This window comes from Artemia franciscana, chromosome 15 (assembly GCF_032884065.1).
Source record: "Artemia franciscana chromosome 15, ASM3288406v1, whole genome shotgun sequence".
NCBI lineage: Eukaryota > Metazoa > Arthropoda > Branchiopoda > Anostraca > Artemiidae > Artemia > Artemia franciscana.
Window position 1 is genome coordinate 15,701,677 of NC_088877.1, and position 23,935 is coordinate 15,725,611.

Here is a 23,935-nt window from a genome sequence, read left to right on the forward strand (position 1 = left end):
AGTTTCATCCCGATCCCTCCAATCTAAGCGTTTTCCAAGATTTTAGGTTTCCCCCTCCCCAAACTCCCCCCAATGTCACCAGACCCGGTCGAGATTTGAAATAAGAGCTTTGAGACACGATATCCTTCTAAATGTCGAATTTCATTGAGATCCGATCACCCGTTCGTAAGTTAAAAATACCTAATTTTTTCTAATTTTTCAGAATTAACCCCCCCCCATCTACCCCAAAGAGAGCGGATCCGTTCTGGTTATGTCAATCATGTATCTAGGACTTGTGTTTATTTTTCCCACCAAGTTTCATCCCAATCCCTCCACTCTAAGTGTTTTCCAAGAATTTAGGTTTCCTCCTCCCAAATCCCCCCCCAATGTCATCAGATCCGGTCGGGATTTAAAATAACAACTTCATCCAAACATCAAATTTCATTAAAATCTGATCAACCGTTCGCAAGTTAAAAGTACTTCAATATTTCTATTTTTTCCGAATTAACGAGCCTCCCACTCCTCCCCAGATGGTCAAATCGGGAAAAAGACTATTTCTAATTAATCTGGTCCGGTCCCTGATACGCCTGCCAAATTTCATCGTCCTAGCTTACCTGGAAATGCCTAAAGTAGCAAAACCGGGACCGACAGACCGACAGTCTTTGCGATTGCTATATGTCACTTAAATACCAAGTGCAATAAAAATGGAATTTTGATACCAATAGTTACATCAAAAGAATTGCCTCTTTCTGCTGATTTTAAATATATACGTTTCATCAAGTTTAGTCTTACCCATCAAAAGTTACGAGCCTGAGAAAATTTGCCTCATTTTAGAAAATAGGGGGAAACACCCTCTAAAAGTCATAGTATATAGTATCAAAAAATGTATTTTTTGCCAGAAGACAGATCACGGATGGTTTTTTTTTTTCTCAGGGGTGATGGTATCAACCCAGTGGTCCAAGAATTTAGCAAGAGGGCTAATTCGAACGGAAATGGAAAGTTGTAGCGCCCTCTTTAAGTGACCAAAAAAATTGGAGGGCACCTAGACGCCCTCCCACGCTCATTTTTCCCAAAGTCATCGGATCAAAATTCTGAGATAACCATTTTATTCAGCAAAGTCAGAAAACCTTATAGCTATGTCTTTGGGGACAACTTACTCCTTCCCCCCGTCCCCGTTGGAGGGGCTGCAAGTTACAGACTTTGACCAGTGTTTACATGTAGTAGTAGTTATTGCGAAGTATACAGGCGTTTTCAGGGGGATATGTCGTTTGAGGGGAGGGGATTAGAAGAGGGCTTAAAACTAACTAAAAAAAAACTAAAAAAGGGGAAAAACTGAAAAATAAAGGAGAAAAAGAAACTAAAAACCGGGACACAGGGAATATAAATAACGACCGGGACACCCAAAGAGAAATTACAGACTGGGACACTGGGACACAAATAACGACCGGGAGATATAAATGACGACCGGGACACTCAAGGAGAAATTACAGACTGGGACACTGGGACACAAATGACGACCGGGATACTGGGAATATAAATGATGACCGGAACACAGGGACACAACTACAAAGAGGATGCCGGGGGCACAAGGGGATATATAAATGACGACGGGGACACAGGGAATGTTTGATTAGCAATCACCATCAACAAAACTCAATGGCAATCATTAGAATAATCAGGTATAGATCTGAACACGGATTGTTTTTCCCATGGACAATTTTATTTGCATGTTCAAGAGTCGGTAAACCTGACAATCTATTTATTTGCACAGACAATGGGACATCGAAGAATGTTGTATATTCGCAAGTTTTACGTAGTTAAAAAGATGTATATATATATATATATATATATATATATATATATATATATATATATATATATATATATATATATATATATATATATATATATATATATATATATATATATATATATATATATATATATATATATACATATATATATATATATCTTTCTATATTCACAGGTGGGACACAGGGACACAACTACAATGGCTCGTACTAATATGGCGCGTATCGACTTACGCGCGCGGGGGGGCTTGGGGGGTGGGAAGCGCCCCCACCAACTAGGTGTTGGGGTGGCGCGAACCGCCACCCCAACAGCTAGTCTATATATATATAAAAATAAGTTGTTTGGGTGTCTGTCTGTCTGTCTATCTGTCGAGTGACGTCATGTCATCATGTCGTCATGTCGTCATGAAGTTAGTTGTCGTCATGTTTGTTATGACGATGACATCATTAAAAGTATTTAAGAAAATCGTTCAGACAAATTTTAATTGTAAGAAGATCGTGGACGGAAAAATGTTTAATTGTAAAATGACTGAAGAACCTACAATGGCAACAGCCTAGGAAGCTGCTCAAAGAGTCTATGCCAAAAAACTTGCGGCTGATAGAGAAAGTAAGAAAAGAAAGCGTGCCGAGGAATCACAAGAACAGCAAGAAAACAGGCTTGTGGCTGATAGAGAAAGTAAGAAAAGAAAGTGTGCAAAGAATCACAAGAACAGCAAGAAAACAGGCATGCGGCTGATAGAGAAAGTAAGAAAAGAAAGCGTGCCGAGGGACCACAACAACAGTGTGAAAACAGGCTTGCGGCTGAAAGACAAAGTAAGAAAAGAAAGCGTGCCGAGGAATCACAAGAACAGCATAAAAACAGGCTTGCGGCTGATAGAGAAAGTAAGAACAGAAAGCGTGCCGAGGAATCACAAGAACAGCATAAAAACAGGCTTGCGGCTGATAGAGAAAGTAAGAAAAGAAAGCTTGCCGAGAAACCACAACAACAGTGTGAAGACAGCCGCAAGTACTGATAGAGAAATTAAGAAAAGAAAGCATGCCGAGGAATCACAAGAACAGCAAGAAAACAGGTTTGCGGCTGATAGAGAAAGTAAGAAAAGAAAGCGTGCCGAGGAATCACAAGAGCAACCTGAAAATTATCGCCTGGCATTAAGGTAAAGCCCAGTCGATGATTATAGCTTGAGTAGATGTGTTCAAATCGGGACTATGTCTAAAATTTGTCCCTAATGCAAGGCCTTGAAATTCAATGGTGAAACAATGGGAATGTGTTACGCCTCAGGATAAGTTAAACTTCCTCTACTGGCTGCACCACCAGAGCCATTGAAGACTTTGCTTACTGGAACTACGTCAGAATCTAAGCGTTTTTTATCAAACATCAGAAAATATAACTCATGTTTCCAAATGACGTCGTTTGGTGCCCAAATCGAAAATCCAGATCAATTTATGCCTACTTTCAAAGTAAAAGGGCAAATTTATCATAGAGCAGGGTCCCTTTTACCATTCTCAGGCGAGAATCATAAATTTTTACAATTTTACTTCATCAGTGATAGAAATTCTGAATTGAATGCACGTTGCGAAGTTTCTCCCGACGTTGAAAGGACAACCGTTTCCCGATTGCAACATCTTTTCCACGAAAATAATAATTTAGTGCGTCTGTTCAAAATAGCCATCGATTTGATGCCTACTGATGCGCATATAATTGTTATTTCCACTGACAAAACGCCTCCTGGCCAACATGTGCGTAGATACAATCCTCCAACTATCGACGAAGTGGCAATCGTTATGGTCGGTGATCAGTTTTTACCTCGATATATTATTCTTCATAAGCGAAACGCTCAGTTGGTAAGAATTGCTGAAACTCATCGATGCTACGATGCCCTACAATATCCTATCATTTTTTGGGATGGAGCCGATGGCTATCACTTTAATATTAAATTGATAAATCCAGCCCACTAACAAAGAAATGAATAAAAAATGCAGTGCAATGCATTATTATTCCTATAGACTAATGATTTGGCAGGATGAAGAAAATTATATTTTAAAATGCCGTCAATTGTTTCACCAATACATCGTTGATATGTATGCAAAAATTGAATCAGAACGTTTGCTATTTATCCGTCTGAATCAGACCAAGCTCCGCTCTGAACAATACATTCATTTGCGAGATGCAGTTGTAAATGACGGTAATACCACAAACGTTGGAAGATTAACGATTTTACATTAGTCATATGCTGGCAGTCCCCGTCATATGCATGAATATGCTCAAGATGCTATTGCGGATGTTCGTTCTCTATGGTCGTCCAGATGTATTTATTGCATTTTCAGGATTTGGCAAACAAACCTCTTCAGGATTTGGAAATACCTTCACCTAATCGTACCGCTACTGTTTCGACATGGAGGTACTGGTAAAACGTTTGTGATAAAACTGATTCTGGCATCAATTCAATCAAAAAATGATATAGCGTTGGTAATTGCGTCGTCAGGAATAGCCGCAACGTTGCTGCCTGGTGGAAGAACTGCTCATTCCGCTTTGAAATTGCCTCTGAATTTGCATTCTACTGAAAATCCCACGTGCAATATTTCCAAATCATCTGGGATGGGTAGAGTAATGCAGCAATGCAAACTTATTATTTGGGACGAGTGCACAATGGCACACAAAAAATCGCTCGGGGCTCTGGATCAATTTTTGAAAGATTTGCGAGGGAATTCAAAACCCTTTGGCAGCACATTAATATTGCTTGCGGGAGATTTCAGGCAAACATTACCTATAATACCTAGATCAACCCCTGCAGACGAAATGAATGCTTGCCTGAAAAATTCTAATTTATGGGCACACGTAAAGAAATTAAAATTAACTACAAATATGCGTGTCCGATTGCAAAACGATGACTCTCGTCAAACATTTTCAGATCAATTGCTGGCAATTGGAAACGGAAAGCTCCCAGTAGACTCAATTTCAGGCCGTATACAACTACCTGCTGAATTCTGTAATTTAGTGACGTCCAAAAATGAATTAATTGAAAAAGTATTTCCGAATATTCTAAACAATTATAAAAATAATAAATGACTAAGTGAAAGAGCGATTCTTTCACCCAAAAATATAGACGTCCACGAAATCAACAATATTTTTTTGACCAAGATTCGAGACCAGGCAGTCCTTTACAAGCCAGTCGACACAGTTTTGGAACCAAATGAGGCGGTTAATTATCCATCTGAATTTTTAAAATCCCTGGATCTTTCAGGGTTTCCACCACAAGTGCTACAACTAAAAATAGGCGTACCAATAATATTGTTACGTAACATAAACCCACCAAAGCTTTGCAATGGCACGCGACTTGCCGTAAAAAAAAACAATGGAAAACGTAATAGAGGCAACAATCTTGACAGGGCCTTTTGAGGGGCCTTTATTGTGTTTTAATAGGCATGGTAGAAAAGGTGCATTCTTGGTGAATGCCCTATTTCTGATTTGGGAGTTTAGTATTTTGTTGTATTTTTGGGGGTATAAAAGAACCGTTTTTTGCATTTTTTTTTCTAGCGTTTTTCTGTGCCTCTTTTTTTTGTTACGATTACGATTAAGATAAAAAAAAATTATTGGGTTGTAATATTGGGTTCGGAACGGCTACTGCATGGATGGTTTTCTGTCTTGGAATGCTTGAAGCGTGGTTTACAAGACTATTATACCCAGTTTTTTTGTGCTATAATGAATATGATTGGGATATTAATCGTTTTTTGTTTTTTATTTAGGTTTGGCTACGTACTGAAATGACATTCACCTTTTGGATTGCAAACACAGTATTTTTTTTTCTTCTGGTTCTCCCATTATTCATGACTATCAACAAGGTATGTTTTTTGGTAATGGTTAATTTTGATCGGGATTTATAAGGAAACTGGAGAATAATTCACTCACTCCTAAGGATATAGGAGGTGGAGTTCTTCATCGGGATTATAATTCTATTAGTGCTGGCAAGGGATATTTTGAAAACCACTTCTAAGTTTCTTCCAGATCTGTGCCGTGATCTTATACCGTATGGTTTCTCCGTTTTTCATCTGAATTTCCAGGGTGTTGGCACTTATTTCTAGCATTTGCAGGATCTCTCAAGTGAAAGTGGACCGCATGTTGTGGCACTTACTGAAATTTGGTGAAATGATCATAGTTCGTCGTCATTAAATATCCCAAATTATCAGTTAGTGATGAAAAACGGAGAGTTGCATGAACACGATGGTTCGGAGGCATATATAAAGAATGATCTGAGTGTTACAATTAAGACGAAATTTAACAAAGCACAAGGAAATTGTTTTTGAGTTACCTGTTATCGAGTTACGAGTTACATTATGTTACCTGTCTCTAATCAGCCGTGTTTCGTATGTGGTGACTTTAATTTGGATTTGCGACATCTTAGTTTCAAGCAAGTTCATGAGTTTCACGATTTGAGGGTAAGTTGGGGTCTTATGTCAGCTATAAATATATGTACCCGTCTGACACCGAAGTTTTTCAATATTGGATAATATCTTTGTAAATATTGATTATGAGTATCCATCAGTTTTGTTAAATGATCTTTCTGACCATTTTGGAATAATGATTGCAGTAGCCCAGACAAAATAGATAAAAAGTGGGGGTGCACGAACTAAAGTGTCCAAATGTATAGTTCACTCAAAAGTGAGCTACACGGCTACAAGGCATAAACAGAAGCTTGAGAACTCTTGATATTAGTTTTTTGAAGAATGAAATGGATATTAATCATAAGTTTCATAAGTGGCACTATAAAGTAGGCGATCTTCTCCAAGAGTGACATAAAATTAAGAAGTTATGAAGATATGAGGTGCCTGAGAAACCTTGGGTCACGGAAAGTTTATTGTTACCTATGAAAAAAAGAAACTAGATGTTTTCAGATTTGTTCGGTAGAAAGGTGTGACTGAGGTAAATTATAAGTCTTATAATAATACTAGCTGTTGGTGTGGCGCTTCGCGACACACCAACACCTAGTTAGTGGGGCGCTTCGAGCCAACCCCAAGCCCCCCCCACGCGCGTAAGTCTTTACGCGCCATATTAGTTACGCGCCATTGTAGTTGTGTCCCTGTGTACCACCTGTGAATATAGATAGATATATATATGTTTTTAACTTCGTAAAACTTGCGAATATACAACATTCTTCGCTGTCCCATTGTCTGTGCATATAAAAAGCCTTATATGCTTATTATGACGTCATATACAAACCAGAAATCACATCGTCAATTTCATTAGAAGTAATTTTATCATGTAGCCAGATTAAAATATGTGAGTGTGGCAATCCTCGTTTTTGCCATTCCACTGAGTACATCCAGCATCGCACTGACCCAAACACTTTAAGTTTTACTATGTAGTTTACCAGTGATTTCTACTTTTGCCGGAAGACACGGGCCGTAATGTCATGTCTATGAACCGCAGATTGTCCTTGAAGTAAAAGCTGCTGTATCTCGCCCCAAGATTGATTACATGTAAATGTAATAAATAAATCTGGACGACCATAGAGACGAACATACGCAATAGCATCTTGAGCATATACATGCATATGACGGGGACTGCCAACATATGACCAAGGTAAAATCGTTAATCTTCAAACGTTACTGGTATTACCGTCATTCACAACTGTATCTAGCAAATGAATGTATTGTCCAGAGCAGAGCTTGGTCTGATTCAGACGGATAAATAGCAAACGTTCTGATTCAATCTTTGCATACATATCAACGATGTATTGGTGAAACAATTGACGGTATTTTAAAATATAATTTTCGACATTGGGACTAATCACTAGTCTATAGGAGTAATAATTCATTGCACTGCATTTCTTATCCGCTTGTTTGTTAGTGGATGAATCTGTCAATTATTATTAAAGTGATAGCCGTCGGCTCCATCCCAAAAAATGATAGGATATTGTAGGGCATCGTAGCATCGATGAGTTTCAGCAATTCTTACCAACTGAGCGTTTCGCTTATGAAGAATAATATCTCGAGGTAAAAACTGATCACCGACCATAACGATTGCCACTTCGTCGATAGTTGGAGCATTGTATCTACGCAAATGTTCGCCAATAGGCGTTTTGTCTTCGGAAATAACAATTTTATGCGTATCAGTAGGCATCTCACCGATTGCTGTTTTGAACAGGCGCACTAAATCATTGTTTTCGTGGAAAAGATGTCGCAATTGGGAAACGATACACCTTTCAACGTCGGGAGAAATTTCGCAACGTGCATTCAATTCAGAATTGCTATCACTGATGAAGTACAGTTGTAAAAATGTATAATTCTCACCTGAGAAAGTAGAAGGGACCCTGTTCTATGATGAATTTGCCCTTTTACTTTGAAAGTAGGCATAAATTGATCTTGATATTCCATTTGGACACCAAACGACGTCATTTGGAAACATGAGTTGTATTTTCTGATGTTTGATAAAAAAAACGCTTAGATTCTGACGTAGTTCCAGTAAGCAAAGTCTTCAATGGCTCAGGTAGTGCAGCCAGTTGAGGAAGTTTAACTTTTCCTGAGGCGCAACAAATTCCCATTGTTTCACCATTAAATTTCAAGGCCTTGCAATAGGGAGAAATTTTAGACATAGTCCCGATTTGAACATATCTACTCAAGCTATAATCATCGACTGGGCTGTACCTGAATGCCAGGCGATAATTTTCAGGTTGCTCTTGTGATTCCTCGGCACGCTTTCTTTTGGCATTATCTTCTTTGAGCCACAAACGTGTTTTCACGTTGCTCTTGTGATTCCTCGGCACGCTTTCTTTTGGTAATTTCTCTTTGAGGCGCGAGCCTGTTTTCACGTAATTCTTGTGATTCCTCGGCACGATTTTTTTGGTAATTTCTCTTTGAGCCGCGAGCCTATTTTCACGTTGTTCTTGTGATTCCTCGGCACGATTTTTTTGGCAATTTCTCTCGGAGATGCAAGCCTGTTTCTTCGCTGTTCTTGCGATTCCTCGGCATGCTTTCTTTTCTTACTTTCTCAATTAGCTGCAAGCCTTTTGGCATTAACTCTTCGAGCAGCTTCCTCGGCTGTTTCTTCTGCCATTGTAGGATTTACACTAAAATGTCTCTTTGATTTAACTCTTTGAGCAGCTTCCTCGGGTGTTTCTTCTGCCATTGTAGGATTTATACAAAAACATACATATATGTTTTTAACTACGCAAAACTTGCGAATAAACAATATTCTTCGCTTTCCCATTGTCTGTGCATATAAATAGATTGTCAGGTTTAGCGACTCTTGAACATGCAACATATAATTGTCCATGGGAAGAATAATCCGTATTCAGTATCGCATTTTTCTAGTGATTGCCCTTGAGCTTTGATGATGGTGATTGCTAATCGAAAATTCCCTGTGTCCCGGCCTTATTTATATATCCCCCTGTGCCCCCCGGCGTCCCCGTTGTAGTTGTGTCCCGGTCGTCATTTATATTCCCTGTGTCCCGGTCGTCATTTGTGTCCCGGTGTCCCAGTCTGTAATTTCTCTTTGAGTGTCCCGGTCGTCATTTATATTCCCTGTGTCCCGGTCGTCATTAGTGCCCCGGTCTGTAGCGTCATCTTATAATGACGTCATATACAAAGCCTTATATACTTATAATGACGTCATATGCACACCCACAAACAAACAAACATGCATACATACAACTCATTTTTATTTATATAGAAATAGTTTCTTTTTTAGTTTTTTCTTTTCTTAGTTTTTTTCTTTTTCTTTTTTTTAATTTCTTTTTTTATTAATTTGTTTTCTTTTTTAGTTTTTTCTTCTTTTTTTCGTTTTTTCTTTTTTAAGTTTTTCTTTTGTTTTTTTTTAGTTTTTCGTTTCGATTAGTTTCAGCAATTCTTACCAACTGAGCGTTTCGCTTATGCAGAATAACATCTCGAGGTAAAAACTGATCACCAACCATAACGATTGCCACTTCGTCGATAGTTGGAGCATTGTATCTAAGCACATGTTGGCCAGTAGGCGTTTTGTCACCGGAAATAACAATTTTATGCGTATCAGTAGGCGTCAAATCGATTGCTGTTTTGAACAGACGCACTAAATTATTATTTTCGCGGAAAAAATGTTGGGAAATTGGGAAACGATAGTCCTTTCAACGTCGGGAGAAATTTCGCAACGTGCATTCAATTCAGAATTTCTATCACTGATGAAGTACAGTTGTAAAAATTTATGATTCTTGCCTGAGAATGGTAGAAGGGACACTGCTCTATGATAAATTTGCCCTTTTACTTTGAAATTAGGCATAAATTGATCTTGATTTTCGATTTGGGCACCAAACGACGTCATTTGGAAACATAACTTATATTTTCTGATGTTTAACAAAACGCTTAGATTTTGACGTAGTTCCAGTAAGTAAAGTCTTCAACGGCTCTGGTGGTGCAGCCAGTTGAGGAAGTTTAACTTTTCCTGAGGCGCAACAAATTCCCATTGTTTCACCATTAAAATTCAAGGCCTTGCAATAAGGACAAATTTTAGACATAGTCCCAATTTGAACACATCTACTCAAGCCATAATCATCGAGTGGGCTGTACCTGAATGCCAGGCGATAATTTTCAGGTTGCTCTTGTGATTCCTCGGCACTCTTTCCTTTGGTAATTTCTCTTTGAGACGCAAGCCTGTTTTCACGCTGTTGTTGTGATTCCTCGGCACGCTTTCTTTTCTTACTTTCTCTATTAGCCGCAAGCCTTTTGGCATTAACTCTTTGAGCTGCTTCCTCGGCTGTTTCTTCTGCCATTGTAGGATTGATACTAAAATTTCTCTTTGAATTAGCTCTTTGAGCAGCTTCCTCGGCACGCGTTCTTTTGGTAATTTCTCTTTGAGACGCAAGCCTGTTTCCACGCTGTTGTTGTGATTCCTCGGCACGCTTTTTTTTCTCACTTTCTCTATTAGCCGCAAGCCTTTTGGCATTAACTCTTTGAGTAGCATCCTCAGCTGTTTCTTCTGTCATTTTAAGATCTATATTAAAAATTTTTCTTTGAAAAGCCTTCTTATATACTTATAATGACGTCATATACAGTCGACAAACATGACGTCAGACGGCTGAATAGTCGACAAACAACTTCATGACGGCATAATGCTCAATCCTTATAATGACGTCATTTGACAAACATGACGTCAGTCGACAGTGGACAAACATGACATCAGTACACAAACAACTTATTTTTATATATATAGATATAAGATACTGAACAATTTTATTACAAAAGTCTAAAGCTGAGTGTTATGCATTGAAGTTTAAACAAACAGAAGGTAATTCTGGAAAAAATATGGAGGCTAATCAAATCTGTGATTAACCAGATCAGTATCGTGTGAGTAAAATTACTCTGGGTAGTGTGAATATCGAATCAGTAGCAGTTCCTTTCTGAAGAATATGATGTCAGCTTATTTGAAGCCAGTAAAATTAAAAGATGCATCTGAAGTTGTTAACAATATGAAAAAACTTTCGGCCGGATCTAACCTCATTACTCTCAGGGTTTTGCGTGGTGTTGACCATATGATCGGTGTGGGATTCGTGTTCTTAAACTTTCCTGAACTTTCCCGAACCTCGTGTATTTATGAAACGATAATTCTTGTCTTTTTATTTGTGATCAAACCCAAAAGAGATTCTTTAATTTATGCAGCAAACACTCTTGGTCTATATTATGTCAGAAAAGGACCGTAAATAAATGAACATGAAATGATTATGTAGCATTCGACTTACTTAAAAAACTATCCTTAGCATTTAATGTACTCTGTACAAGTAACTTTGTTATTCAGTATCGACTAAGTGAGCGAGTAACTAATTGATTGACCAACTAATCTTAGAATAGCTGCTGGAGATCTATCTGGAGAATTTTTTTTTCTTAAGGGATAAGAAAAGAGTAGGTTTGATAAATCATCAGTAAAATAAATGTTGTAGGATTGAACAATCACAGGAGATAACACCAGCCACTAAAAGGAGGTGTTGAGTCATCACTAAAACAAAATTGTACCTGAATACTAAAATAAATACTATTTTTCAAGAATCCAGACAGATTTATCTTAGACGAAGGTGTAATTGCAAGCTGCAGAAGATTTGAAGATAATTTTTGGATGGGTGCTTTATGCTGGTTAGGAATATCCATGAGAAAAGTATCGCACTTGGGTAGGAGGTGTTGATTTCAGCCTAAATAGCCGAAACTATCTTGTAACTAGAGCAAATAATTTATTTTTCTGGACCATTTATTTATTCTTACATTCATTTTTACGTTTATTTTTCTGGTTATTAGTACTTTCAATGTGGGATGGACAATGGTACGAAACTTTCCAATGTAAGACCTACTCAAGCTTAGAAGAAGAGGGAGAAGGATTTTTTAGAAACATCTGATATTTCAAGAGTTGCACCCAAAAAAAAAGGTATTGAAAAGAGCCTTACGAGTAGCAACTGCTAAGGAATAAACTAAATCTAATCTGTAATCACTCGGCTGCTAAATCCTACCATGTACTCTTCGAGTTCTAAGATAAATCAGATCAAAATCCTACACTAGTCCTTAAAAGCTGGATTAAATCGAACTTGCCAAATGACCGTGGCTATTTGGTGTTGACGGCTGAACAGGATTGTAGCGTAAAGAAACCAGAGAGTTCTTCCTCATCCCTTTGCTGAAACTTGATTTTAACTAGTTTTTAGCAATGCAGCAATGCAATGCTTCTTTCAGCCCATGTTGTGTGACGGAATCCAGAAACAACCTTCAATGAAATGCCATATTCGGGCTTTTTGATCGTAAATAGTGTCTTCAAATCAATTGTGCATGATATGACCAAACTGAAATAGGTTGGTAGCTAATTTTTTTGAAGAGGTGCCTATGACAGACGAGAAAGTTCGCTGGATAAGCTAGAGGCTAGGTTTAAAGTAATACCGATTCCATGAACTTTCATCTAAGGGCCAAGGAAAATCTATAGGGTGTGTTTAGGTTGTGATATTGGCCAGCTGTCTAAACCAGAGTGGCGCAGTAATCTTGCGAGTACAATCAATTTAATCCAGCTTGTAACCATTGGCATGGGAGTTTTCGCCTGACGGATTACAGCACTGAACCAAGGACAGGGAAGAATTTTGCAGCAAAGTAACAACTGAAGAGAACGAGTTTCTCCTGTACAACTTACTCCCTGGCTACGAAACCTATCCTTCCTGCTTGAATGACTAAATTCTGTACAAAATTGATCAAGTTGACAGCTTCACTTTTTTGTTAAGCATTATTAGTAAAGAGGGTAGACGTAGAGATTAGAATAGCCAAGGCATTGTATGCTTTTTTCACAATAAAAAAATTAGAAGAATATCAGGAAAAATGGATAATTCTGTGAAGTAATATCAAAATATTGGAAGCCACGGCCATTTAAGCATAGTTCTCAAACGTGGGTGCCATAAATCGCCGAATGACAGTCTTAGATGGTCGTTCGACTTACCGTGGGTCAACCAATAAGCTGTAATAAACGTGTGATTGGGACCAAATCTCTACGATTACAGTGAACAAAAGATTACGAAGGCTAGGCAAAATTTTGCAAATGAAGAATTTTAGACAGCCAGAGATGATGATTTTTGGCAATCCATCTTGACTAAGCGCAAAAGCAGGTCGTCCCTGAATATAGCTCATGTGTGGTAAGCAATACATCTATTTCTTGATGTGCAAGCCTTGGCACACCAATTTCTATCAAATTCCCCTTCTCTGACGTTAAAAATGTTTTTAGTTCTACAATATTAACTTTCACATAGTTATTCAGCACGCACTGCTTTCTCTTGATTTCCTCTTGACACCCCTTCTCTGATTTGCCATAGTTTAATCTCTATATTACTGAAAGTTTTTGATGGTTTTGATCCTAGACTACACGTTGAACGAAAGTTTTGGGGGAATTTCGTTGTGCCTCAAACAGTATTTTAGGTTTTAAGCTACATAAGTAGTATTAATCTGATTAGAAGAGAGTTACTGCACCTGTTCCGAGCACTACTGGCACAATGAAATAAATACACATTTTCATTAGCGACTGTTTGTGGGAAATTTGATTGGCAATTTCTTATGCCCATGATACTATTGGTATTCTTACGTCAGTCAAAGAAATAAAAGCATTGGAAGCTTTGTCATAGTTACAAATAGATGTAAGGAAAAAGTATCTTTAATTTGATTTTGGACGAAGAAGAGTAGTTAGGGCTCCAAAACCTCAAAGATGGAGTTAATAGTCCTTTTACGAACACTTTTTTTTAAAAACTTAACCATTTACACATGCAAATCAACCTGAGGCGATTCGGCTATAGGGTATGTGATCTATGTCAAAAAAGCCTGCTTTAACAGTAATAAGAGAAGTAAGAATCTAGCCTTTTTATCGAATTACTAAAACAATATGTTTGATTTTAACAATAAAATGGGTAAAAAAAGTAATAAAAATGACCGTGGGAGGGGGCCTAGGTACCCTCCAATTTTTCGGTAACCGAAAAAGTGCACTAGAACTTTTAATTTCCGTTGGAATGAGCCCTTTCGCAACATTCTAGCACCACTGGATCGATACGACCACCCCTGGAAAAAAAAAATAAACACGCACCCTATCTCGGTCTTCAGGCAAAAAATACGAAATTCCACATTTTTGTAGATAGGAGCTTGAAACTTCTACAGTAGGGTTCTCTGATACGCTGAATGCGATGGTGTGGTTTGGTTAAGATTCTATGACTTTTTGGGGATCTTTCCCTCTATTTTCCAAATTAAGGCAAATTTTCTCAGGCTCGTAACTTTTGATGGGTAAAACTAAATTTGATTAAACTTATATATTTAAAATCCTCATACAAATCCAATTCTTTTGATGTATCTATTGGTTTACTATTGAGCCGGGTCGCTCCTTACTACAGTTCGTTCCCACGAAATGTTTGATAAACCAGAACCTTTTGCACTAGCGTAATTTACTGAGAAAATTTTGCCCATAACATGGACAATGCTAAGTAGACTTAAGCTCAATTTAGAATTTTACGTTACATAAGTTTAACTTATAATATGGAAAATCAATATAGCAGCAACAAAATGGAATTTCTGGATGAACAATTAAATATATTTGGGAAAACAAATTAGCAAGCTTTCCTAGAAAGCCCTTCACACTTGATCAGAGAAGAAATACCCGTTTCTATTCCGAATCTTTTATTTTTGAATAGTTTGCTTATGATGATTGTGATGATTTTAGACTACGAATATCAGAATTTACGTTAGCCTTATGTGATAAGACTTATTAAAGTGCAAGAGTTTATCAAGTAACGTAACAAAACTTTCGGCTTAGCATAGAAAAATGCTCACATAGCATGACGACCACTTAGAGCTGAATAATATACATTATAGAATCGACATATCATAAAATACATGAAATTAATCTGTGGATGTTCATTTGAAAAATCTTTATTATCCAGGCTGTATATAACAATTAGCACTAAATAATATTCCGTCTTCTCTTCTTAGCTGAAACCATCGAACTGATACAGAACCGTTATATCACCCTCGGGGATATAAAGCTTTGTTGCCATTGTAATAAATCCTTGAAGCAAACTGAAGTCCTCCAAGCCTCTAATACTGTGAACAGGCTTATTTTTTCCGTAATCTTTTTTCAGGGAGGAGGCTTGTTTTGGATTTGCGCTTTTCTTTGGTTTTAGGTTGGGTTCACTAGTATTATTTACATTATCTGCAATAACTTGACTCTAAAGCTCATCTGGTACTCGAGGTTGGGCTATTCAGCCGTTGTCTTGGCCATAAACTTTTATAAAATCAAACCAAACCTCAAAATCTCCTCTCCTACTACAGCAAAGAGTTGGAAATAACTACACGTGAGACTTTTGACTAAAATACAGTTGGCCCTAAATCAGATTAATCCAAGGTAATATTTTAATAAAAGCCATAAGAGCACCAACAGAATAAAATCTCAACACACATTTATTAGGGACAAAAAATAGGTACACGGAAGACTTACTTGAGACGCAGATTCATGTCACTGAAGTTGTTAGGATGGGCGCAACAATAAATACAACTAAAATGCTACATAAAGAACTATTAAATACTAATGTAACCCAATAATAAGGCATTATTAACCCTAATTCAGCTAAATCTAAGGCAAAATTTTAATAAAAATCATAATAGCAGCGGATGACTTACTTGAGACGTGGATTCATGTCACTCAAGCTGTTGGGATGTTTGGACCAAAGAAGCTGTTGTGACCAAGAAGAAGGTACACGGAAGAGTTACTTGAGACGCAGATTCATGTCACTCAAGCTGTTGGAATGCGCAGAAAAATAAATACAACTAAAGAACTACATAAAAAAAACTACTTAAACACTAGAATAGCTAAATACTAAGATACTATTAATTTAAAATCAATTTAACCTGAGGTAAAATTTTAATAAGAACCATAACAGCACCAACAGAACAAAAATTTAACACATCTATTAGGCACCAATAAGTAGGTACAAAGAAGACTTACTTGAGAGGCAGATTCATGTCACTAAAGTTCCTGCGAGACGTAGAAAAATAAATATAAGAGAATAATCAAGAATCCTTGTGAATACATAAGACCTCAATAGTATATACACATCAACTACCAGAGATTAAGTTACTATTGATCAAGTCATTTATGTTGGAATATTCACTTTCTCGGGAAAAAAATTGAAATAGTTCACTGAACTTGGGTCTTTTTTTCGGTTCTACAGCCCAACATAGTAAAAGCATTTCATAATTTATTTTACTGCATGATGCTGGACAAGTCAGTCGATTCCCTTTTTGTATTTCTTCGATCACCTGAAACAAACACATACATAAAAACTCAACAAACAAGTTTTACATTATTTCTATTACTATCTATCTATTTATCTATTACTTATTACTCTATTACTATTACATCAATTCCGCAAATCATAAACATGATATTTCGGAAAATCCCACTAATAAAGTCGACTTAAAGGCTACGACATTTTGGCCCTTCGTCTGGTAATAAACTCTAATCTGACTTCTTTTTACCTCAACAACTCCGAACGGTATCAACAAATTCAACCTGATATGAACACTATTCAGAAAGTAGCTTGGGTAATGGAATAAAAAGATGCCAAGCGTGAGGAATATCTTTGTTTTTATACGCGTTAAAGTTATAACCTTGAAACTAGAAATCAAGATGGTCCCAGTTCGTACTGAGACACTTATCATAACAGCAGCCTACCTCATTAATGGGATCTTGAAGTTTTGAAACTTCAACCATTTTGTCTTGCTCTAGAGGCAAAAGGGTTGGAATCAGTCCCTCTTTGTCACCCCGCTCATTACGAAACCCCCTCAAACAGTAATATCCCTTTTCCTATCCCAAATAAATACTTGACATGACATTTTTTCTGATTGAAGAGGAATTATAACGAGCAAGAGATGGATTAAACAAGATGTCAAACTGTAAATGAACATAAATCACACTGAATGAAAAAAAAAGATGGTAGTTTTTAATGTAGGTTGTAACGGAGTATTCTTGAAATCATAAGCGGATCCCACAAGCAAAATTATGAAATTTTTTTCACTTTTCAGCAAAGTCACTATTAACATGTAAACATCTTTAAAGCTCTGACACCAGCTTTTGGATTCAATCTTCAAAGAACATTGCCTCCTGACCGTCAAACCAGTAAGTAGCATTTCCTTTCAACATGTTATCATTTTACAAGAGCTTTTTACCGAGAAAATCCTCAGGTTATTGGAAACAGATAAAAATCTGGCGGTGCTAAGTCAGGACTTGACTGTGGATGATCTAGTAATTTCCAATCCAGATGTTTAATGGCGTCTTTGCTCTTCCAGCAATGTGAGAAAGCAAAACAATCCGATCCGACGCCGAAACTTTTGAATAGCGCGTCTCAGCCTTCGTAATGTCTCATGGTACCTTTCACCATTTAATGATGGTAGGTTGGCGACAAATGATGACATGTTGAAATGAACATGACTTGAACAATGTATAAAACTTAATTTTGAATATTTTGAAACGGGTAAGAATTTTCTTACTTTAATTTTCCACACAATTTACGTTTATAATTAGGGTTTATCTTACTTTATTACTAAACACTTCTTGATGTTAAAAATCCGTCATTAACATAAATAATCACGGTATTGCCGTTTCCTCCAGTAGTCCCTCCAGTAGATTCAAACTTCTACTTTGTCTCTTGGTGTATCATTTTAACCCATTCCATGGACTGATATTTATTTTTTCTTTTATTTGAGTTAGAAAAAACTCAAGTGCCTCGCTACCAGAGAATGGGTACGTAGTTAGTGACATAGCACCAACACACAAAAAATCGGATGTTACCACTTTTTCCATTTCAGCACCAAAATATCTTTGTTAAAGTATCAGGCGGGAAAACTGTACAAAAAGTATTTTAAACTGTTGACGAAGTCACATTCTTCAGATGAAGGATGACAAATCGCCGAAGGTAGTCCTTTTCGGCCAACCGTCTAGGGCTAAACGGAAAGCAGGTTATCCTCATCTGGTGTCGAAGGATGTCATAAAGAAACATTTAAAGGAAATGGGAACTTCCTCAGAAGGTGTAAAGAGGGAGGCTTTGAATAGATTGGGATGGATGAGGAGAGTCCGTTGCTGTGTTGGCCTCAGGCGGCTTGGTGCCGTGGTCAGTTGTTAATAGTAGTAGCAGTTTCAGGGGATAAAGTTCAAATGAATTTGATGGAAATATTTCTGTCCCTCTTACTTTCCAAGACTCCCAGATATTTCTTGAACAGCGCTCGTATCTTGGAAACACTTTAAATCCTAAGTTTTTTTTGTTAATGCAAAATTTAAAATGTAATTATTTGACCTTTAGCAAGTAGACTTCAAACACTAACTAAAGTTGATCCCTAAAAAAAAAAAAAAAAAAAAAAAAAAAAAAAAAAAAAAAAAAAAAAAAAAAAAAAATAAAATAAAAATCACCTGTAAGCTTTTAGCCTTTCACCCAACCAACAAAACCGTGTATGAGAAGAATGTGTTTCCTTCTTGTCTCTAATCACATTTTTTATTTTCTAGACATTTATTGGATACTTCCAGTAATACCAATCTAATTTCACCGATCTCATTTCAAGCTATTATAGCATCCTTTCCTATGAGAAATGGTTTACCTCCAAATGACATTCTACATCTTTTGGGCTATCCCTGTCATTCTTCTAGAAAATTTCTACGGATGGTTAAACAAATGAGGTATTTACTTGCACTTTAAAATCCATTTTAAATTGAATCTTATCTTGAGCAGAATTAAAAACGGCGTTAAAATCCCTGGATTCAATAAAACCTATTTAGCACAAATAAATATGCTAGACTAGTTACTTTGTGCAGAAACAAAACGAAATAAAATATACAAGCATTTCCACATAAAAATAAAGAGCGACATTAAAACCTAAAACGAACATAAATTATTTTGAATATAATGGTCGTTACCCCCCATCTCATTTTCTATCTTTACCCTTTGAAGATGACAATTATCACTGAAAAGATATATCCCATCGTATATTTCTCAAGAGGAAGAGGGGAGGGGTGCTGAAATATAAAAAATGGATTTCAGAGTTTTCATATCCACGATTCACAAAAAAAGTTCACTCAACAAAACTATTTTTAGTTTTGTTGTAAAACTACAAAACTACTTAGTTTTGTATTTTTTAGCCTATATTTAGTAGGGGGAAGGCCCCTTACTTCTCCCCTTTCTGTGCACATAACCTATGAATTAGATCTCTTCGGCAATAAAAGGGACTATTCATTCCTCAGCACCCATATTACAGGCTTGGACCAAAACATACCTCAGAATGAAGGGAGAGTAGGGGGTAGTCCTTTTCTCCTTCTATATTCATCTGAAGCCTCACTGAAATTCAGTAGATTTAGGCATCAAAACACACTTTAAGAGACTTCAGGCAGCCTTCTCCTAAGACTGAAAAATATCCACTGAAGCCTATGCACAATATCTGATACGCAACATTATGCATAACTTTACATGTTTTTATGAAGTCTCGAATGAATCAAGTAAGTTAAAGGAAGCTTAAAAATAATTATTAACCATTTAGTTTTATGGACTGCGTGAATCTTCAGGAACAAATAAGCCACAAATGAAACATGGCCCAACATTATAGATTCTGAAAGTGGAAGGCCCAATATATAGCTTTCAGTTAATTTTAAATAGATTGTCTACATCATAATTTTTTCGCAATGGTATTTTGGCCAACTTTGGGGCACAATTATGGTTTTTCACCATACAATGGCAAAGAATGTCCCATTTCTGTAGCGAAATCTCTTTCGTTATTTAAAAATTGCACTAAAATTTCCAATTTTCATCTAAATGAGCCTTCTTTCCAAAATCATAGGACCACTGGTTCAATTCGATCATTCTTAATGTAACAAAAAACTCATTGCAACATCCTTCTAAAAAAAAAGTTTCTCAACTTTTAGATAGGGTTCAATGGGGTTCTTTGGCATGCTGAATATTCTGACATAATCTTAATCGAGATTACTCCCTTCTTGGGAGTGTTTTGCACCTTTTACGAAAATAACGACAATTTTCTGAGGCTGATAACTTTTGATGAGCAAGTTTACAATCAATTAATTTTAAATATTTGATATCACAATAAAAAGCCAACTCCTTTGATGTAATAAAAAAATATCATCAACTGAAAGTAAGAAGTAATATTAAAACTTAAAACGAACTGAAATTTTTCTGTATGTGAGGAGGGATGCCCCCTCCTTAATGGCTCGCTCTTCACACTAAAGTTGTTTCGTACTTTTAAAAAAGCTTCTTACTCAAAATAAACAGCCCTTGTGTTTCAGGAATCGTTCAAGAGCCGAACTTTAGCGTAAAGAGCGAGGCATTGAGGGGGTAACCTTTCTCATATACGGAATAATTTCTGTTCGTTTTTAGTTTTAATTTTGCTCCTTACATTCAGTTGAAAGAAATTTTCTTTTATTTAATTTCTGACCGTTTTTCTAATAATGCAGGGAAATTCAGCTCCCTCTCCATTTTTGTTCGATAGTTTGAACAATAGAAATCGTTCACACCAAGGTCAATAAAAATCTTTTTCTTAAAACTATTCTTTTATTTAATTTCTGACCATTTCTATATTAATGCTGGGACATTCTGCTTTCTCTCAGTAGTTGAATTTCTCTGTTCAAGAATGCTATTTTTGTTCAGTAGTTGAAATGTTCACGATGGTCAATAAAAATATTTTTTCTTAAAACTTTATTTTATTTACTTTCTGACCATTTTTCTAGTAATTCTAGGAAATTCGGTTCCCTCTCCCGTTTTTTCATTCATTGAATTGTTCATCAGGCCCTATAAACATCTTTAAGACTGAAATATTCTCTCCGTCCACAAGAATCAAACAGGCACCTATCTTTCTGGTCTAATGGCAGGATTTTCCTCAGCGTATGTTTCACTTCGCATTACTTTAGTGTCTTTATCTATCTATTTCTTTCTTCCATACTTAGAGCCATTCTCACGGTAAAAATATACCTGCTATAGCCCAAAACACTGGGTGGGACTCCATTATATTTGTCTGCCAGACCCTGCGGACTCGGACCTTTTAGACCTCACCACAGCACAGGAATGCTTGTTTTTCGTGTTTGCGAAACCCCCTTCCCCCTTAGAGATCAAACATCTGTACACCTGGGATACTAGGGTCTATTTTATTTTCTGGGGGGGCAGATGTTACATTTCACCCTTCAATCACTCCGACCTGTATTTTTGGTAGTAGTTTCCACTTCCCTGTGTTGCGAAAGCAACACTTTGGCTTTGTCCTGTTTTTTTTTTTTTTTTTTTTTTTCTATGTCGCCGATGTCGGCTTATTCCTGGAAACTGTTAAGGGTCTAACCTGTGCGGTTTTTCCGGAAAGTGTGGACCTCAGGCCGGATTGATGAATATGGCATTACATTTTGGAAAGCTCCACAGAACTCTTGCCTGGGGCCAAAAAGGATGGTTTTTGCTTGTCCACGAGCCAGGGCCTATGGTGTGCGAAGTGAAGTGGAGTTATGTAGCCTATGTCAGAGAGGAGTATCTGAAGTTGTGCAACCAAGCTTTTGTTTCATCAAACCATGTTTCTGCTTTCGAGTGGAAAGCTGAGTTCTAGCAGGCAAGCAGGCAGGCACCACTTTCAAATTGAAGATGGACTAAAATCTATAGGTGTTAAATATATGCGGCAGTTACCCGGCCCAGCAGCCAATATATCTTCTTTGAGTGATAAATAGAAAAATTTACAGAAGAAAAAAAGCGGCATTTTCCCACGGGTCCGAAATTGCTGCCGTGATTTCGGCTGGGTTTATCATTTGTTTTTTCGGATTTGGGATTGAGGTAGAGAAATGTTATCAGATGAACCTCTTAAACTTTAAAAGTTTTGTCATTACTAAAGAAATTGGAGCTTATCCTTTACTCCTTTCTAAGTGGTGACGTTAGAAAGTTGGCCTACGGCAAAAAAAAATCAACTTTTGAACTAAGACAGATATATATTTTTTTTTGACGGCAATCGATAGCTCTTGATAAGCTCATCAAAGTCTGCGTCATCCATTTTTATGTACAAAAATTCCTTCATGAAATAGAAAGTTTCAAGAGGTTGACAACTTCAGTAGTAGGGTACACACTGAAACCAAAAATAGGCCGATACCAATTGTGAGAAATGTAGGGGACTTATAAAGAAAGGTCGGCTGTTAGCTCATAATCATCTTCGGCAGTGAGGGGTTTGCAAATTTTGCTATTTGATGTACCTATTATTTGTTTCCAGTGTATTTGATGGTAAGGCCGAGTTGGTTCCAGTGGTAAGACATGTAGGGGTCTTGTAAGTAATAATCGTTTGTTAGGCTACAATCATCTTTAGTGAAGAGGGGTATGTAACTTTTGCTAGTTGGATGTAGCCTACCCATACTCACTGTAACCTAGAATTAAGTGTTTACGCAACGGGTACGAACGATAGCGTAAAACAACGAGGCAGTTCCGTAATAATTAATAGAGTGTCATCTATGGTATTTTGATCCTGAAAAGTTACGGATAGCTTTATAATGCCAACTAGATCATATAAGATACTGTTTCAAGTTTTCATCCCTCATAATGTCTACGATTGATAAGGATAACGTTCAACTGGCTGCAAAGTCAATTTAATCCCTTTTTTCGGTATTATCGATAGCTCGTGATGAGCTGATAAAAAATATGTCATAGTAGTTTCTTCATAATTAATAGTGTCATTTATGGTATTTTGATCCTGAAAAGTTACAGATAGGTTTACAATACCAACTGGATTATATAACATTCTGTTCTAAGCTTTCATCCGTCACAATGTCTACGATCGAAAAGGATAAAGTTCAACTGACTGCAAAGTCAATTTAGTCCCTTCTTTCGATATTCTTTTGTTATTGTAGTTTTTTCAACGCTGAGGAATAGCCTTTGATGATGTGATTACTGATCGCGTTCTTCTTTGAACATAACGTTTTAAAAGCTTCGATAGGCTGACAACTTCAGCGTTTAACCGATAGCAAAGAAACAAAACCAAAGTGTTGCTCTCACAACACTTCATTCGGCGAAGCCGGACAAAGGTTGCCAAAACACTTCACGTTGCTCAGGCAACGTAGGTCTAGTTTGTTTTCAATTTTTATACAATTTTTCTTTGTTTGGTAAACTTTAAAATATATACCCACCCCCACCTATGAATCTATCAAATAGGCTATGTCATAATTTGTTTTGAGGGTGTATTTTTCTCATTGATAAAACTTCCATTGGGATTCTCTCAACCTATGTACTCATATTGACTACTTGTAGGTTCAAGAGAGGCTTCTGAGTATGCTATCGATTAAAGTAGGATTTATAGTCTTACTTCCAATGTTAAATTGCCAACTAAATTTGCTGTCTGACAATTTCTGATAGCTCGTAGAAACACAATAACAAAAAGCGCTCAATTCTCTGAAATGGATTAATTGGGCAGAAAAAAAGAAAATAAACTTGGAAAAAATACTGGGCACGGCCGCATAGCGTATTTATTAAGATCAATTACAAAAAGTTTTTCCGCATATTAAGTTTTTCAAAAAAAGGTAAAGAACTCCAATAACGCGAAAATGAGCAAAAATATAATCAAATATTCTACCGAGCGTAAAACTACGACAAATCAGCATCAATAAATAAATGAAACCCAAAACTAACAGA

At 36.9% G+C, this 23,935-nt stretch overlaps 1 protein-coding gene across 2 annotated transcripts in view; it reads right to left on the bottom strand.

Moving 5' to 3' along the window:
• Nucleotides 1-16,145: 16,145 nt before the first annotated feature.
• The window catches only part of LOC136036093 (tyrosine-protein kinase Shark-like), a 105,846-nt gene continuing 98,056 nt past the window's right edge, over nucleotides 16,146-23,935 (bottom strand). Inside the window, exons 15-16 of one of the 2 annotated variants that reach the window (XR_010619634.1) lie at nucleotides 19,566-19,687; nucleotides 16,425-16,562 (exon numbers count right to left, since the gene is read on the bottom strand). Coding sequence is in view for 1 of the 2 variants with exons in the window: in XM_065718087.1 (XP_065574159.1) it covers nucleotides 16,359-16,562 (204 nt within the window). In the remaining variant the exon portion in view is untranslated. Of the gene's footprint in view, nucleotides 16,563-19,565; nucleotides 19,688-23,935 lie in introns of both variants that reach the window. The other variant, XM_065718087.1, reaches the window with a different exon arrangement.